The sequence below is a fragment of the Coregonus lavaretus genome (genome assembly GCF_964263955.1).
Source record: "Coregonus lavaretus genome assembly, contig: HAP1_SCAFFOLD_1755, whole genome shotgun sequence".
Classification (NCBI taxonomy): Eukaryota; Metazoa; Chordata; class Actinopteri; order Salmoniformes; family Salmonidae; genus Coregonus; species Coregonus lavaretus.
This window is the reverse complement of record NW_028157787.1, coordinates 32,397-51,341: the sequence shown is the minus strand read 5'-3', so window position 1 is coordinate 51,341 and position 18,945 is coordinate 32,397. Positions and strand designations below refer to the sequence as shown.

Here is an 18,945-nt window from a genome sequence, read left to right as displayed (position 1 = left end):
CTTCCTGCCTATCTGATAATATGAAGAGCATATTCAGATTAACTTCACAGTACAGAACAAGTTTGTAAAGTTTTCCAGAACCTTCCACAACACGGCCATTTCCTGGTGCGTCTCCTCCTCCCTATCTCTTGTTTTGCTCCTGGTGTCTGTGACACATCTGGGTCCTTTAGCAATCCATGACCTCACATTGGGGACTGGGTTGAATTTGGTCAGGGGTGGGCCAACAAGGTTCAGAAAGAGTAGCCCTGATATGGTGGAGGTATGCAGAGAGGAGCGGGTTGAGGTGCAAATCAGATTCATTTGAGAAAATCCCTGCTGGCCTTCTGCACTGGAGATGGGGATGGTGCTGACCACCATCAACATCTCTTTAAGTCCATCTGGAGATGGGGATGGTGCTGACCTCCATCAACATCTCTTTAAGTCCATCTGGAGATGGGGATGGTGCTGACCTCCATCAACATCTCTTTAAGTCCATCTGGAGATGGGGATGGTGCTGACCTCCATCAACATATCTTTAAGTCCATCTGGAAAGTCTCCTTTATCATTACCATCAGTGTCCCTGTACTGCCTGTAGGCCCGTATGACCGTACGTGGACTGCCAATGCCAAACCTCTGGCAGAGAGATTCTATCACTGTTTCTCCATACAGTGCTCCTGCATCCTCTGGCCAGTATTGAGCATAAAGCACCTTCAGCTCCTCTATGAACTGGCTGTATCCTGTATTGTCCACTGGTGACTGCCCTGTGTGCAGTAATAACACCCTCACTTCCCTGGTGACTGCCCTGTGTGCAGTAATAACACCCTCACTTCCCTGGTGACTGCCCTGTGTGCAGTAATAACACCATCACTTCCCTGGTGACTGCCCTGTATGCAGTAATAACACCATCACTTCCCTGGTGACTGCCCTGTGTGCAGTAATAACACCCTCACTTCCCTGGTGACTGTCCTGTGTGCAGTAATAACACCCTCACTTCCCTGGTGACTGCCCTGTGTGCAGTAATAACACCATCACTTCCCTGGTGACTGCCCTGTGTGCAGTAATAACACCATCACTTCCCTGGTGACTGCCCTGTGTGTCTCTCTTTTGGAGCTCGAGTGGCAATTCAGATATGTGTGATGCACTTCAACAACTAAGACCTAGATTGTTAACAAACGCATGCGAGGATATCCGCATGGCAAGGCCACTATTTCTCTGACGGGTCACGCCGTCGCGGGAGGCATCCTCAGATCATCATTATTTTGTCCGTAAAGGTTAATGAGACATATTTGTTTATGGTCCAATAACATATTTAAAATAATCTATCTACCTTGCGTATCTGTTTGGACAATTTGCACATTCGGATCGAACTTACTGTTAATTAATATCATCACCACTTTTGAGTTTCTTAGCCCATGGGAGAAGTATATTTCGCCCCCCAGTCCTTTTTCCACCCAACTTCATCTAGAATTGTTGAATGGGTTTCCTGTAAACAATAGATATTATATTCCTTCTCTTTGAGCCATGTAAATATTGTTCTTCTTTTGTTATTATCTGCTAAGCCATTACAATTATAACTGGCTATTACAATTATAAGCTTTGAATGTTGCTTGACAAGCCAGGGGTTATATGCTTGTTTGGTCTTGACCTGAGCCTCCGTCCAAATTGCACCTGCTCCGTGCACTTCGTCGGTTGATGGACATATGTAGAAATAATAGAGCAGGTCTGTAATCAGTGGGGAACGATTAGGATGATTGCACAGAAGGATCACCGCACTTTTACATGATGGTTTTTCTGGGAGGCTGGAGAAATAACCAGGAGGCAACTTGATTTAACTCTGATCGCTTTTTTAAATGTTTACAGTGCAAACAGTAAACAAATTGTATAAATAATGCGTGAGGTACCGGAGCCGGGCAAATAGGTGCTGGAACAAATGAGGTCAAATCTGAGAGGTGCCAGATCCGGCTCAAATTAAGCACTGGAACCCAGGTCTGGAGTGTATGACGTTGGTGTATTGGTACTGAATATACCAAAGATGGAGACAAGACTGATTGGAACAGAACCAGTGAGACCCAGACCAAGACTCAACCACTAGAGACCTCTAGACCCATGTGTCCAACCTGTAAGGAGACTTAGACCAGTTTAAATGTGTCTCACCTGTAAGGAGACCTAGACCAGTTTAAATGTGTCTCACCTGTAAGGAGATCTAGACCAGTTTAAATGTGTCTCACCTGTAAGGAGACCTAGACCAGTTTAAATGTGGACAACCTGTAAGGAGACCTAGACCAGTATAAATGTGTCTCACCTGTAAGGAGACCTAGACCAGTTTAAATGTGTCTCACCTGTAAGGAGACCTAGACCAGTTTAAATGTGTCTCACCTGTAAGGAGACCTAGACCAGTTTAAATGTGTCTCACCTGTAAGGAGACCTAGACCAGTTTAAATGTGTCTCACCTGTAAGGAGACCTAGACCAGTTTAAATGTGTCTCACCTGTAAGGAGACCTAGACCAGTTTAAATGTGTCTCACCTGTAAGGAGACCTAGACCAGTTTAAATGTGTCTCACCTGTAAGGAGACCTAGACCAGTTTAAATGTGGACAGATGAGTCCCAGAGTGTGAACATTAATGCTAGGGTGATGATGATGCTGTCAGTACAGTATAGTGTGGTGAGTTTCAGAGTTGGTCATTAGTCCTCATAGGGGATGGTTTCATTCTATGGAGTAGCAGTGGTCTTCATGACATTGTGCATGTTTTAGATCAAATCCATTGCGGTGAACTGCACAGACTCACTAATCTACAAATCCACTTGCATCTCAAATATTGACTCACTAAGTGGTCCAGATCAGTGATTCTGCGCCTCTCCTTGATCAGACTGATCCCCTCCAACACACTGATGACTGTTTGTCACTATAGAACTGAGTCAAGCCATGCAGGGCCAAACTGGGCTGGCTAACACTACAGAGCTGAGTCAAGCCAAGCAGGGCCAAACTGGGCTGGCTAACACTACAGAGCTGAGTCAAGCAGGGCCAAACTGGGCTGGCTAACGCTACAGTGCTGAGTCAAGCAGGGCCAAACTGGGCTGGCTAACACTACAGAGCTGAGTCAAGCAGGGCCAAACTGGGCTGGCTAACACTACAGAGCTGAGTCAAGCAGGGCCAAACTGGGCTGGCTAACACTACAGAGCTGAGTCAAGCAGGGCCAAACTGGGCTGGCTAACACTACAGAGCTGAGTCAAGCAGGGCCAAACTGGGCTGGCTAACACTACAGAGCTGAGTCAAGCAGGGCCAAACTGGGCTGGCTAACACTACAGAGCTGAGTCAAGCAGGGCCAAACTGGGCTGGCTAACACTACAGAGCTGTGTCAAGCCAAGCAGGGCCAAACTGGGCTGGCTAACACTACAGAGCTGAGTCAAGCAGGGCCAAACTGGGCTGGCTAACACTACAGAGCTGAGTCAAGCCAAGTTCTGGAACCATCCTTGAAAGGACAATGTGTAAAGAAAATATCCCAGCCAGTCCAGTCCAGTTGTGGTCAGCTATGTTGTGTGAATCTTGTTTCTCCATACCTCTGAATGCCATCTTTCTAGATGGTGCCATTTTCAAATAAAATAAAATAAAATGTAATTACATTTGTCACATGCGCCTAATACAACAGGTGTAGACCTTACCGTGAAATGCTTACTTACAAACCCTTAACCAACAATGCTGTTCAAGAAATAGAGTTAAGAAAATATTTACAAAATAAACTAAATTTAAAAAACAAATCAAATCAAAAAGTAACACAATAAAATGACATAACAATAATGAGGCTATATACAGGGGGTCATTCTTGAGGTGGAGTAGCTCTGCCAGTCAATGTTTGGGGGTACAGGTTAGTTGAGGTCATTTGTAAAGTGACTATGCATAGATAAACAGCAAGTAGCAGCAGTGTAAAATCAAAAAGGGGGTGGGGGGGGGGGGGGTCAATGTAAATAGTCCGGGTGGCCATTTCATTAATTCTTCCCCCATTCGTTTGGGATTGAGACCTGCAGTCACCTTGATTTAAGACCACTTTTGAGAAGTGTTCCACAGGCAGTAAATCTATTGTAGAATAAATGGAACCTGGATCCATTTCATTCTATTAACATGGCTTGTGTGTGTTATAGCAGTAATGGGGTTAAACTGATATTAAAATGACAACTCCATAGGTGGGTACCAGGTCAGGGGAGTTCATCTCTGCTCCCAGCATCCCTGGGACAGTACTGATCAACATAGCTGACCTGATGCAGAGGTGGACCAGTGATGTTTTCCTCTCAGTGGTGAGACTTGCCCTTCCATTTGATACATTGTTAACTCATAAGATCATACAGATACTTGTTAATATGGTTTATGAGGACAATCAGTTTATAACATGGTTTATGGGGACACACCTTTCCCATGGTCCTATCAATGACATGTAATGTTTTACGTAGAAGACACATCTGACTTCCGATTGGTTCATAGGATCATACTGAAGTAACATGTCTGTAAACACATGAGTTGATAGAATTCTCCTCACTCCTACTCTTGAGGAGGGCTGGATGGAGGGCAACTTCAACCTGAAAACAAACACATATTGTCCACATACCCTCTCAGGTTGTACAACGCATTTAACACAACAGTTGTTTGGAACAAAATATTGACCCAACCGTTGTGTCAAATGCTTTGTATATCAGTGGTACAACCTGAGTCTGTATGGGGCCATTAAGGGGAAAATGACACTGAGTTTACAAGCTGGAATTTCAATTCAAATTGAGATGTATAAAGTCACACATGATACAGCAGCTATGTATCAGCACACTGAACCCTCAACCTCTGACCCCTGATTGAGAGAAGAACCCAACAGTCTGCCTCCAGTTTGACCATCATCTCCTCCAGTCTGACAACAGGAACTTCCTACCACAACCAATCATCACAACCTCTGAAAGAAAAACACGCCCCTCACACAAACTCAGACCCGTCAGAGCAAGAACTGAACGATGTCAAAGATCATCCGTCCCCTACATGACTCAATTACTGAACGATGTCCAAGATCATTGTATTATATGATAATATATTATATCCATAGGCTACACTCAGTATAGTGTTAATGATGACTTTCAGCTAATTATCTTCAGTTTGGTGCCTAGTGAATACGACTCAGGTCTCTATGGAAACATCAATGTAAATTCACCTTAGGTTTTTACTCCTCACTTTCCCTTTCAGGTCTATAGGGTTTTGCTGCCCCCTGCTGGAGATTGGAGCACAAGGCAGTCCCTGGCTTTCTTTGGGCAGCTGGAGGATGAGGCCCTCCTCACCTGTTGTGACGGGTCCAACAAATATCCCCTGGTGAAGGCAGGGTCCTATCTCATCCAACGCTTCAATGACTCTTATGGGAGGCAGTGAGCATTTCCCATGTTAAGCTATGGAATTAATTGTACAGCATTGGATTGGTGTTGGCATGGGGTAGAGGGAGTTTACATATACCAGTTATTTCCTTTTAAATCCATGAAGGGAAGTGGACAAGTTCACACTTAGAAAGGAGATAATAGTTCCACACCTCATGTGTCCTGATAACTACAGGAATGGAACCATATTGAGGTTGTCTGCTTTCTATAGTCTCCCGAGTGGCGCAGTGGTCTAAGGCACTGCATCACAGTGATAGCTGTGCCACTAGAGATCTTGGTTCAAATCCAGGCTCTGTCGTAGCCGTCAGCGACCGGGCGGCGCACAATTGGTCCAGGGTAGGGGAGGGAGTGGCCAGCAGGGATGTAGCTCAGTTGGTAGAGCATGGTGTTTGCAATGCCAGGGTTGTGGTTTCGATTCCCATGGGGGCCAGTATGAAAAATATATATTATAATAATAATATGCCATTTAGCGGACGCTTTTATCCAAAGCGACTTACAGTCGTATATATATACAGTGGGGGAAAAAAGTATTTAGTCAGCCACCAATTGTGCAAGTTCTCCCACTTAAAAAGATGAGAGAGGCCTGTAATTTTCATCATAGGTACACGTCAACTATGACAGACAAATTGAGGAAAAAAATCCAGAAAATCACATTGTAGGATTTTTTATGAATTTATTTGCAAATTATGGTGAAAATAAGTATTTGGTCACCTACAAACAAGCAAGATTTCTGGCTCTCACAGACCTGTAACTTCTTCTTTAAGAGGCTCCTCTGTCCTCCACTCGTTACCTGTATTAATGGCACCTGTTTGAACTTGTTATCAGTATAAAAGACACCTGTCCACAACCTCAAACAGTCACACTCCAAACTCCACTATGGCCAAGACCAAAGAGCTGTCAAAGGACACCAGAAACAAAATTGTAGACCTGCACCAGGCTGGGAAGACTGAATCTGCAATAGGTAAGCAGCTTGGTTTGAAAAAATCAACTGTGGGAGCAATTATTAGGAAATGGAAGACATACAAGACCACTGATAATCTCCCTCGATCTGGGGCTCCACGCAAGATCTCACCCCGTGGGGTCAAAATGATCACAAGAACGGTGAGCAAAAATCCCAGAACCACACGGGGGGACCTAGTGAATGACCTGCAGAGAGCTGGGACCAAAGTAACAAAGCCTACCATCAGTAACACACTACGCCGCCAGGGACTCAAATCCTGCAGTGCCAGACGTGTCCCCCTGCTTAAGCCAGTACATGTCCAAGCCCGTCTGAAGTTTGCTAGAGTGCATTTGGATGATCCAGAAGAGGATTGGGAGAATGTCATATGGTCAGATGAAACCAAAATATAACTTTTTGGTAAAAACTCAACTCGTCGTGTTTGGAGGACAAAGAATGCTGAGTTGCATCCAAAGAACACCATACCTACTGTGAAGCATGGGGGTGGAAACATCATGCTTTGGGGCTGTTTTTCTGCAAAGGGACCAGGACGACTGATCCGTGTAAAGGAAAGAATGAATGGGGCCATGTATCGTGAGATTTTGAGTGAAAACCTCCTTCCATCAGCAAGGGCATTGAAGATGAAACGTGGCTGGGTCTTCAGCATGACAATGATCCCAAACACACCGCCCGGGCAACGAAGGAGTGGCTTCGTAAGAAGCATTTCAAGGTCCTGGAGTGGCCTAGCCAGTCTCCAGATCTCAACCCCATAGAAAATCTTTGGAGGGAGTTGAAAGTCCGTGTTGCCCAGCGACAGCCCCAAAACATCACTCCTCTAGAGGATATCTGCATGGAGGAATGGGCCAAAATACCAGCAACAGTGTGTGAAAACCTTGTGAAGACTTACAGAAAACTTTTGACCTGTGTCATTGCCAACAAAGGGTATATAACAAAGTATTGAGAAACTTTTGTTATTGACCAAATACTTAGTTTCCACCATAATTTGCAAATAAATTCATTAAAAATCCTACAATGTGACTTTCTGGATTTTTTTTTCTCATTTTGTCTGTCATAGTTGACGTGTACCTATGATGAAAACTACAGGCCTCTCTCATCTTTTTAAGTGGGAGAACTTGCACAATTGGTGGCTGACTAAATCCTTTTTTCCCCCACTGTATATGCACTAACGGTAAGTTGCTCTGGATAAGAGTGTCTGCTAAATGCCGTAAATGTGTATGGTTTGAGAGAGAGAGAGAACATCAGGTAAAGTTCTGGGGGATGTCAGCCATGAAGTTGTCTAAACACAACTGGAATATAATTTGTTTGTGATTCATTGTTAATGGATTTTCCATTAGGAACACAGGGGGAAAACCTAACACAACAACACACATAACACACAACCAATAAAAACAAAGGGGGAGGAAACCACTAAAGTCATTACCATATTGTCATTTTCTAACGACAGGGAGAAAACATGTAAAATCTAGAAGACTACTTTAGATCTGGTCAGAAGAAGCCTAGTGCACTACGCAGGGAACAGGGAGAGATTTGGGACAGAGACAGTAACTCCTGTATGGAAATCTTCATTCTAATGACAGTGAGCAAATCTCCACCCTATTCCCTATGTAGTGCACTACTTTAGATCTGGTCAGAAGTAGCCTAGTGCACTACGTAGGGAACAGGGTGTCATTTGGGCCAGAGTCAGTAACTCCCCTGGGTATGAATTGTCTCTCTATCTTATCTGTCTTCTATATGATGTTCTCCTCTCCTCCTCTCTTCTCTCCTCTATTCACTCTATTCTATCATCCACACCACATGCCAGCTTCAACACAATCCATTTACAAGTTAAAGACACACCTTGGAATAAATAGCAAAGGAAAACTACTACTAGATGGATTTTTTATTTCCCATCACCATGAATCATATTTAATAACTGAACAGTAGCAGACCTAACTTCATCTGTTCCTGACTCTAGATAGTGGATTAAAAAGACCATCAATCTCCAATGATATTAAAGTACAATTCTGAACATTACTGATATACTGAGTGACAAGTCAAGATATATGCTGGGTTTTTATTGTTTGGTTAATAGCACCACCTGCTGGACAGGTTTAATGTTGCTTGACTGAGCAGTATGGGAGAATAAAAGATGCCAAATTTAGGGCCGGTTTCCCGGACATCTCCATTGAACATGCTTTTTAGTCTAGGACTAGGCTTCATCTGTGTCCGGGAAACCGGCCCATATAGTTCAATTAGCAAATAAGGAACACTACCTGTTCCATGATACTGAGGAAAACTACATTGAGACAGAGAACCAATTGAGAAAACATTTCAATGGTTCTGAATGACAACCAACATACATTAACAGCATACATCATGATTAATGTAAATGTATAAGATTAAAACGTTGCACTTACAAATAATATGAATGCATTGAATTGTAATTCATAACATCTTCTGAAGATCAAATCAATCAAATCATTGTACATAAAAACAGAGCAGAATGAATCATCACATCTGGGAACCATCACCACCAGCATGACTAGTATCTATGTGGACCCTACTACAGTTTAACCAGCTCAGCTATAGACTACACCAGCATGACTAGTATCTATGTGGACCCTACTACAGTTTAACCAGCTCAGCTATAGACTACACCAGCATGACTAGTATCTATGTGGACCCTACTACAGTTTAACCAGCTCAGCTATAGACTACACCAGCATGACTAGTATCTATGTGGACCCTACTACAGTTTAACCAGCTCAGCTATAGACTACACCAGCATGACTAGTATCTATGTGGACCCTACTACAGTTTAACCAGCTCAGCTATAGACTACACCAGCATGACTAGTATCTATGTGGACCCTACTACAGTTTAACCAGCTCAGCTATAGACTACACCAGCATGACTAGTATCTATGTGGACCCTACTACAGTTTAACCAGCTCAGCTATAGACTACACCAGCATGACTAGTATCTATGTGGACCCTACTACAGTTTAACCAGCTCAGCTATAGACTACACCAGCATGACTAGTATCTATGTGGACCCTACTACAGTTTAACCAGCTCAGCTATAGACTACACCAGCATGACTAGTATCTATGTGGACCCTACTACAGTTTAACCAGCTCAGCTATAGACTACACCAGCATGACTAGTATCTATGTGGACCCTACTACAGTTTAACCAGCTCAGCTATAGACTACACCAGCATGACTAGTATCTATGTGGACCCTACTACAGTTTAACCAGCTCAGCTATAGACTACACCAGCATGACTAGTATCTATGTGGACCCTACTACAGTTTAACCAGCTCAGCTATAGACTACACCAGCATGACTAGTATCTATGTGGACCCTACTACAGTTTAACCAGCTCAGCTATAGACTACACCAGCATGACTAGTATCTATGTGGACCCTACTACAGTTTAACCAACTCGGCTATAGACTACACCAGCATGACTAGTATCTATGTGGACCCTACTACAGTTTAACCAGCTCAGCAGTACCATTATAGAGATAAAACCCAGGATAGAGGGGCTGAGTGAATGTGGTCTGGACTCTGTGGAGGAGGGTCATTGTGTCAGAGACACTGTAGAAGGACAGAGTACCTGCCTTGTGATCCAGGTCCACTCCTACTCTGGAGGACTGAGGGCCTGATACTTCAGTCACAACATTATTGTGTATGAACAAATAACCATCACTACAACACTCTAAACACCAGGACTTGTCATTCTCTCCAAATCCACCATCTCTCTCTGTTCTGCTGATGTCTTTATATGAGACTGCTGTATCAACACACTCCCCACTCCACTCCACCTCCCAGTAACAGCGTCCAGACAGACCCTCTTTACACAGAACCTGACAAAAGTTAGTGAATCTGTCTGGATGATCAGGATATGGTTGGTCTTGGTCTGTATATGTCACCTTTCTGTTCCCTTCAGACAGAGAGAGGTCTATGCCTGCTGTGTTTGGGTCCAGTGTGAGCTGACAGGAATCTGGGAGAAGAGCAGAGCAGAGACCAATGAGGGGAGTTAGAACAATAAGTTAAGTCAGATACTGTATCTACCCTGTCTTTGATTAGAGCACAGCAGAGATCAAATCAGAGAAATATGAGGAGTCAGATAGATACCCAGTCTTTGATTAGATCTACTATTGCTATATATTTCTAGAGGGATTGTTAGGAGTGTCAGTAAAAAGAGACTGTTAGTTACTTCAGAATAAAGAGACTCACATTGTAAGAACTGTTCTCTGGTCTTGGGCTCTGGAGGCAGTACAACATCCACTATATTCACTACAGACACACAAACACATTCACAGAGAGAGGGAATGTTATCATCATACCATATTCCACATGTATATGACTAGTAGGGAACTTTCAATGGTCTAAAGTTGATGTTCTTATTATTTTCAACACACCTGTAGTGGAGATCTTGGTCCATTCTCCTTTAAGGACGTCTTCTAGTTTCTCTCTCAGTTCAGACACAGACTTACTCACATCTCCAAAGTACTGAAGAGGACGGACAACGATGCTGGGTAAGTCTGAAGATACACTGATACCGGAGAGAGACTGATAACTCTGGAGAGAGAGAGACAGAGAGAGAGAGAGATAAAACAGAACCAAATGATTGAGAGTTTCACATTAAGTTAATTTCATATCACATGTATCAAGGCAGTTGAGTTACCTGGAGGAAATGGATGTGATCCTCTGTGTGTGAGAGCTGCTCCAGCTCAGTGCTTCTCTTCCTCAGCTCAGCTATCTCCTGCTCCAGTTGCTCCAGGAGTCCTTCAGCTTGACTCACTTGAGCCTTCTCTTGGGCTCTGATCATCTCCTTCACCTCAGAGCGCCTTCTCTCAATGGAGCGGATCAGCTCGGTAAAGATCTTATCACTGTCCACCACTGCTGCCTGTGCAGAGCGCTGTTAAGAGAGAGAGAGAGACTGACTTGTCTTACTTTAATGAGCCATCCTCATTACACTAACACCCCCACCCCTAAAAGCACATTGCGTGACACCACAACCTCTACACAATCACATTATCCAGTACCCAACACCACAGTACAATACACCAACCAGCACCACATTCCAACCGTCCATCCAACCCCTCCTCTCCAGCCGTACAGACAGCCCCCCTGAGCCCCCATACCTCCTGAAACATCTCCACACTGTTGATCATTTTGTACAACTCAAACTCAACCCTAAGGCGTCAACAGTAATGGCATTACCCTGGCAACACAGAAAAAACATGATGAACAGTCTGTCATTGCAGAAAACGGACACCCCTCCCCAACTCCCAGGTCAACCCGAGGCAACCAGCTATTGGTGTCCAGGGCTCCATGTAATACCCTCCACTGGACGACCCCTGACCTTTCCAGCACTGGGAGCTTATAGAGCACCCTCCACCTATACCCTGCCATGCTCTCAGCCCCCACAACCCCCTGCCACTGATGCCCCTTCAATCCCACTAAGCTCAGAGTGTCAAAAGTCAGTGAGTCCTCTGGACTCTCCTGCCAGTCCCCAGTCTCTGCTGTCACTTGCAGTGGTGGAAACGGTGGTGGCCCCTCCTCAGGCAGCTCCAGCCCTCAGTACTGCAGCATAGAAATCAGAGACCCCTGCTGTATTGAGTCTCTCCGGCCGCATGATGAAGAGCTGATGATCCAGCCCCAAACCACCAGCCCTCCTCAACAGAGCACATGCTGGTTCCCTCCAGCCCACCTCCGTACGGTACAGTAGCCTCTGTGCTGCTGAGTCAGAACGCTGCCACCCTGACCAGAAAAAATTCACTAACTTGCGCTGCAGATCCACAAGCAGACCACCGGGGGCGTTGAGAATGGCCAATTTAAGCCATAGAGAGGATGCCACCAAGTTGTTGATGATCAGCACCATCCCTCTGTATGCCACCTGGGAGATGAGCCACCTCCACTTCGTCAGCCTCGACACCACCGCTTGTGACACTCCTTCCCAGTTCTTCCTATCCAGTGGCGGCTCCTGAAAAAATTCTCAGGGGGGGCAATTTTTCTGATGATTTAGGTGACCTACACACATTTTAAAAAAGATATGTCCAGCAACAACATGAAGACAGCGGCAGCATATAAGTCAATACTGATATACACATTACTTGCTTCAAAAAGGCCTCATGGTTGAATTGGAAATATGTGCACCTGAGCATAATTCACAACAAGCAAGCAGGAGCTTTTGATAGAGGCTACTGAAAACATTGATGCAAGTTATTGGTAATAGGAAATGTTTATACACTTCCATATTCTGCCCTCTTGTATAGATTTGTGAAAATGAACAGTGATAGACATTTTGCCTGAAAACAGAATTTGAAAATAATTTCTAGAAAAGGTAAACACAGCTATCTGTATGGCTTTGTAAAAATGAACAACCATATTCTGGCCAATTGTATAGATTTGTAAATATGAACAACCATATTCTGGCCAATTGTATAGATTTGTAAAAAAAAAGTTTTACTTTTTTTTTAATGAAAAATAACCATTTTAAACAACATCAACTGTGAACTGATTTGGGCGTGTGTGTGTTAAAGAGACAGACAGGGAGGGACAAAGAGAGAGAGAGGCTACATTACTTGTACTGAAACTGTTCTCTTCTCTCTTTCAATGCAGCAAAGCGGTCAATGACTTTCTCATTGAAATCAGGCATAAAATTCAGCTGATGCACATAGCAATGCACGTAATGGGCATTCTTGAAATGCTCACGTACCTTTTGCTGCACACCAGCCTTCTCTCCCCTCATCACACTGGCTCCATCGTAAGCTTGCGCAATGAGTTTGACTCTCAGTTTCAGTCTCTCCAAAAGCACACTGGCGATTGAGACTGAGGTTGATTCCGAGATGGGAAGGAACTCAAAAAAGCGCTCCTGCACTCTGTGGTTGCTATCTATGTACCTCAGCACCAGCTGTGTATGTGTAGAAACGTCCGTGGTCTCGTCAGCTTGGATAGCTACGAAGTTCGCCGACTTCACCTCCTCCACAATATGTTCCCTCATGACCGCTAGCATACACTCCAGTAGCTCGTTTTGAATGGTCTTTGATGTGAACTTCTTTCAAAGAGACAATCGAGTTGCACTGAACGCTATAGCCATCTTGATAGTAGTACGTGAATTGATTGACGCTGCTACCCGCTCTTTTCTTAGTTACGTTCATGGTTATGTTACGTATGACGAAAGCGCGTAAGTGCAAGCCCTCAGAAACCCATAGAGATTGTATTGAAAGCTCTGATATTTGAAAAAAAAAGATTTTACATGAGAGGCTATGAGAGACTTCTGGGCGATTTTCAACCTGACTGAAATCGCCCCAAAACGGGCGGGGCCATTTGAAGCACGACTTTAGCCTGATTGGACATTTAGTGGCAGATCAGACGTCTAGATTAGAACACTGATAACTACTGTTGCCGTGATATAATTGATTAGAAAAAAAATCCCTTGCTTTTCCCGTTTGGCAGTGCGTCGCCCATATCGCCCTAATGAACACACCGCCCCTGTTCCTATCCCAACCCTCCGAGCCCAGATACACCCCAAGCATCTTGAGCCACTCACAGCCCCACTGCAACCCCCCTGGAAGCTGCGGAGGTGCCCTGTCCCTCCATGCCCCACATAACAGAGCCTCACTCTTGCCCCAGTTTCCCTAAGCAGAAGACGCACCCTCGTACACCCTCAAACTATTCTCCAGGGCCTGTAGGTTCTGCTCATCCCTAACCAACACAGACGTCATCAGCGTATGCTGACACTGCTATGCCTGTCCCCAACCCTATGCCTGGCTCCCACACTCCCTGTAGCCTCCTGCGTAGCAGGCCCAGAAAGGGCTCAATAACAAGAGTGTATAGCTGCCCTGACAGAGGGCATCCCTGGTGAATGCCCCTCCCTACCCAGACTGGCCTACTGAGCCCTCCCCACACCTTGACCATACATGAAGCCCCAGCGTACAGCATTTGAACACAGTCCACAAAATTCTCCCCACAACCAAAACAACACATTAAACAGATATTCATGGTCCACCCTATCAAAGGCTTTCTCCTGATTATGAACAGATTGTCTGTGTTTGAGCGTCCTGGTACACAGTCCGTTTGGTCCTTCTGTACAATAGAGTCCAGGTGGGACTTCAGTCTGTTAACGAGGACCTTGGTAAAGACCTTATAGTCCAAACAGAGCAATGCCACAGGCCTCCAGTTCTTTAAGTCGCTCAAATCCCCTTTTTTGGGCAGGAGAGTCAAAGCCTCCCGTCTACAGCTTAGCGACAGCTCCCCCACCCCGACGCACTCACACAACACACGTCCTGTAAAATAATTCCCCAGAACTTTTTATAAAGATCCACAGGCAGACCGTCTGAGAGACAGCAGCTGAGAGTTTGTGAAAGGCCAGGGAAATGTCTATTTGATTTATCTGTGACAGAGAGAGTTTGGAAAGGTCTGTGAGCAGAACCTGAGAACACCCAGGATAATAATAATATGCCATTTAGCAGACGCTTTTATCCAAAGCGACTTACAGTCATGTGCATACATTTTTACATATGGGTGGTCCCGGGGATCGAACCCACTACCCTGGCATTACAAGCGCCATGCTCTACCAATTGAGCTACAGAGGACCACAGAGTTCTGCCCTCTATAAATCAGAGTACAACTCCACAGCCTCATCTCCTCACAACAGAAGTTACCCACCCATCAGGCTCCCTCATCTCCTCACAACAGAAGTTACCCACCCATCAGGCTCCCTCATCTCCCCACAACAGAAGTTACCCACCCATCAGGCTCCCTCATCTCCCCACAACAGAAGTTACCCACCCATCAGGCTCCCTCATCTCCCCCACAACAGAAGTTACCCACCCATCAGGCTCCCTCATCTCCCCACAACAGAAGTTACCCACCCATCAGGCTCCCTCATCTCCCCACAACAGAAGTTACCCACCCATCAGGCTCCCTCATCTCCCCCACAAGAGAAGTTACCCACCCATCAGGCTCCCTCATCTCCCCACAACAGAAGTTACCCACCCATCAGGCTCCCTCATCTCCCTACAACAGAAGTTACCCACCCATCAGGCTCCCTCATCTCCCCCACAAGAGAAGTTACCCACCCATCAGGCTCCATCATCTCCCCACAACAGAAGTTACCCACCCATCAGGCTCCCTCATCTCCCAACAACAGAAGTTACCCGCCCATCAGACAAACGTAAAACAAGGGATTTTCTTGGTTTCCCCACTCTGTTTTTCCAACCCAGCTGGTGGAACAGAGAACTGAGCCCTGTACTATAATGTGCCATTTTGCAGACGCTTTATCCAAAGTGAATTACAGTCATATATATATATATATACATATATATTTTTTGTGTATGGGTGGTCCCGGGGATCGAACCCACTACCCTGGCGTTACAAGCGCTGTGCTCTACCAGCTGAGCTACAGAGGACCAGGTGCAGACACATTTATGAAAGCAAAGACAAGGTCATTATTTGGGCTCTAAACACTAACAACCTACCCTTACACACCTCTTTTGCTACCCCTGCACTAAGATTTCTGCCATGGCATTTAAATGTTTTTGTTTGACATATTCCCCCAGTCTTTGCCGCCGTTCATGTTAAGGAAGTCTAACCGTGAAATCTCCATAAGAGGTGGGAGGGAAATCACCACAATCAGAAACCAGTAGAGAAGCCCATAAAGCCGCCATGCCAGAAAAAACCATCCATTTAAGCAGATTCTGAAGACATGCCCTTAAGAACCCATGACCCATTTTCTCAGCCTATACCGCTTCCTGGGTGAGAGGACTCCTGAGTGGCGCAGTGGTCTAAGGCGCTGCATCGCAGTGCTAAACTGTGCCACTAGAGATCCTGGTTCGAATCCAGGCTCTGTCGCAGCCGTCCGCGACCGGGAGACTCATGGGCGGCGCACAATTGGCCCAGCGTCGTCCTGGGTAGGGGAGGGAATGGCCGGCAGGGATGTAGCTCAGTTGATAGAGCATGGCGTTTGCAACGCCAGGGTTGTGGGTTGGATTCCCATGGGGGGCCAGTATAAAAAAAAAAAATGTATTCACTAACTGTAAGTCGCTCTGGATAAGAGCGTCTGCTAAATGACGTAAATGTAAATGTAGGACACTAAACCCCTCATTCTTCATCACGTGTTGTACTGACCTTACAAACCTTCCAGGATCAATCAAATAAGACTCCAGCAGAACCTTCTTTTTCCCTTTTAGTCTCCATCAGGAACCTAGAAAGTTCTCTCACCGTATAAACTGGGCCCTCATCCTGACAGCTCTGGATCCAATGAGCCGTCTGAAAACGAGACCGCCTTGTCCTCCGCTACCACAGACTCACCTCCCCCTCTTCCTCTTCCTCCTCCTCCATTGGCACGGTACCGTCCTCCTCCTCCCCAGTCTCTGCCCCCCTGCACTTCCCCCCTGATCAGAGCCTCTTCCCCAATGACAGGCAATATTTCCTGGGATGAGCCCACCAAGCCTTCGCCCACCGGAGTCTCTGTTACTACAGAAACCTGCCTCAGCTCATGTAGCCCAGCTGCAACCCTCCCCACCACCGCTTTCTCCACGGCCTGCGCACCACCACTTGGCCATGCACTACTACCGTGTAGCTCAGTTGGTAGAGCATGGCGCTTGCAACACCAGGGTTGTGGGTTCGTTTCACAGGAAAACTCCTGCCTGAGCTTTTTACTGTCCCTTTCCACACTGCTAACGCAAGAGGAAGGACTGAAAACACATTACTGTGAAGTACTATAATGATGATTCATGTTTATTATTACCTGTTTTTATGGTCATGTTTTGAAATTATACTTCATTACTATAATGATTATCAATAAGCCTAAAAAAAGAAAAAAAAATCCAGAAAATCACATTGTAGGATTTTTAATGAATTTATTTGCAAATTATGGTGGAAAATAAGTATTTGGTCACCTACAAACAAGCAAGATTTCTGGCTCTCACAGACCTGTAACTTCTTCTTTAAGAGGCTCCTCTGTCCTCCACTCATTACCTGTATTAATGACACCTGTTTGAACTTGTTATTAGTATAAAAGACACCTGTCCACAACCTCAAACAGTCACACTCCAAACTCCACTATGGCCAAGACCAAAGAGCTGTCAAAGGACACCAGAAACAAAATTGTAGACCTGCACCAGGCTGGGAAGACTGAATCTGCAATAGGTAAGCAGCTTGGTTTGAAGAAATCAACTGTGGGAGCAATTATTAGAAAATGGAAGACATACAAGACCACTGATAATCTCCCTCGATCTGGGGCTCCACGCAAGATCTCACCCCGTGGGGTCAAAATGATCACAAGAACGGTGAGCAAAAATCCCAGAACCACACGGGGGGACCTAGTGAATGACCTGAAGAGAGCTGGGACCAAAGTAACAAAGCATACCATCAGTAACACACTACGCCGCCAGGGACTCAAATCCTGCAGTGCCAGACGTGTCCCCCTGCTTAAGCCAGTACATGTCCAGGCCCGTCTGAAGTTTGCTAGAGTGCATTTGGATGATCCAGAAGAGGATTGGGAGAATGTCATATGGTCAGATGAAACCAAAATAGAACTTTTTGGTAAAAACTCAATTCGTCGTGTTTGGAGGACAAAGAATGCTGAGTTGCATCCAAAGAACACCATACCTACTGTGAAGCATGGGGGTGGAAACATCATGCTTTGGGGCAGTTTTTCTGCAAAGGGACCAGGACGACTGATCCATGTAAAGGAAAGGATGAATGGGGCCATGTATCGTGTGATTTTGAGTGAAAACCTCCTTCCATCAGCAAGGGCATTGAAGATGAAACGTGGCTGGGTCTTTCAGCATGACAACGATCCCAAACACACCGCCCGGGCAACAAAGGAGTGGCTTCGTAAGAAGCATTTCAAGGTCCTGGAGTGGCCTAGCCAGTCTCCAGATCTCAACCCCATAGAAAATCTTTGGAGGGAGTTGAAAGTCCGTGTTGCCCAGCGACAGCCCCAAAACATCACTGCTCTAGAGGAGATCTGCATGGAGGAATGGGCCAAAATACCAGCAACAGTGTGTGGAAACCTTGTGAAGACTTACAGAAAACGTTTGACCTGTGTCATTGCCAACAAAGGGTGTATAACAAAGTATTGAGAAACTTTTGTTGTTGACCAAATACTTAATTTCCACCATAATTTGCAAATAAATTCATTAAAAATCCTACAATGTGATTTTCAGGATTTTTCTTTCTCATTTTGTCTGTCATAGTTGACGTGTACCTACGATGAAAATTACAGGCCTCTCTAATCTTTTTAAGTGGGAGAACTTGCACAATTGGTGGCTGACTAAATCCTTTTTTCCCCCACTGTATATGCACTAACGGTAAGTTGCTCTGGATAAGAGCGTCTGCTAAATGCCGTAAATGTGTATGGTTTAAGAGAGAGAACATCAGGTAAAGTTCTGGGGGATGTCAGCCATGAAGTTGTCTAAACACAACTGGAATATCATTTGTTTGTGATTCATTGTTGATGGATTTTCAATTAGGAACACAGGGGGAAAACCTAACACAACAACACACATAACACACAACCAATAAAAACAAAGGGGGAGGAAACCACTAAAGTCATTATCATATTGTCATTTTCTAATGACAGGGAGAAAACATGTAAAATCTAGAAGA

The 18,945-nt window shown here is 45.1% G+C and overlaps 1 protein-coding gene across 1 annotated transcript; it reads right to left on the bottom strand.

The window, feature by feature from the left end:
• Window positions 1-8,201: 8,201 nt before the first annotated feature.
• LOC311124926 (stonustoxin subunit beta-like) lies at window positions 8,202-16,571 on the bottom strand (the record flags this gene model as incomplete). The annotated part of the gene is made up of 3 exons (XM_084199022.1): window positions 8,202-10,321; window positions 14,400-14,446; window positions 16,552-16,571. 3 exons carry the CDS (start codon window positions 16,569-16,571, stop codon window positions 9,807-9,809), a joined length of 582 nt encoding a protein of 193 aa, XP_084055148.1. The 3' UTR covers window positions 8,202-9,806.
• Between the last annotated feature and the right edge of the window lie 2,374 nt (window positions 16,572-18,945).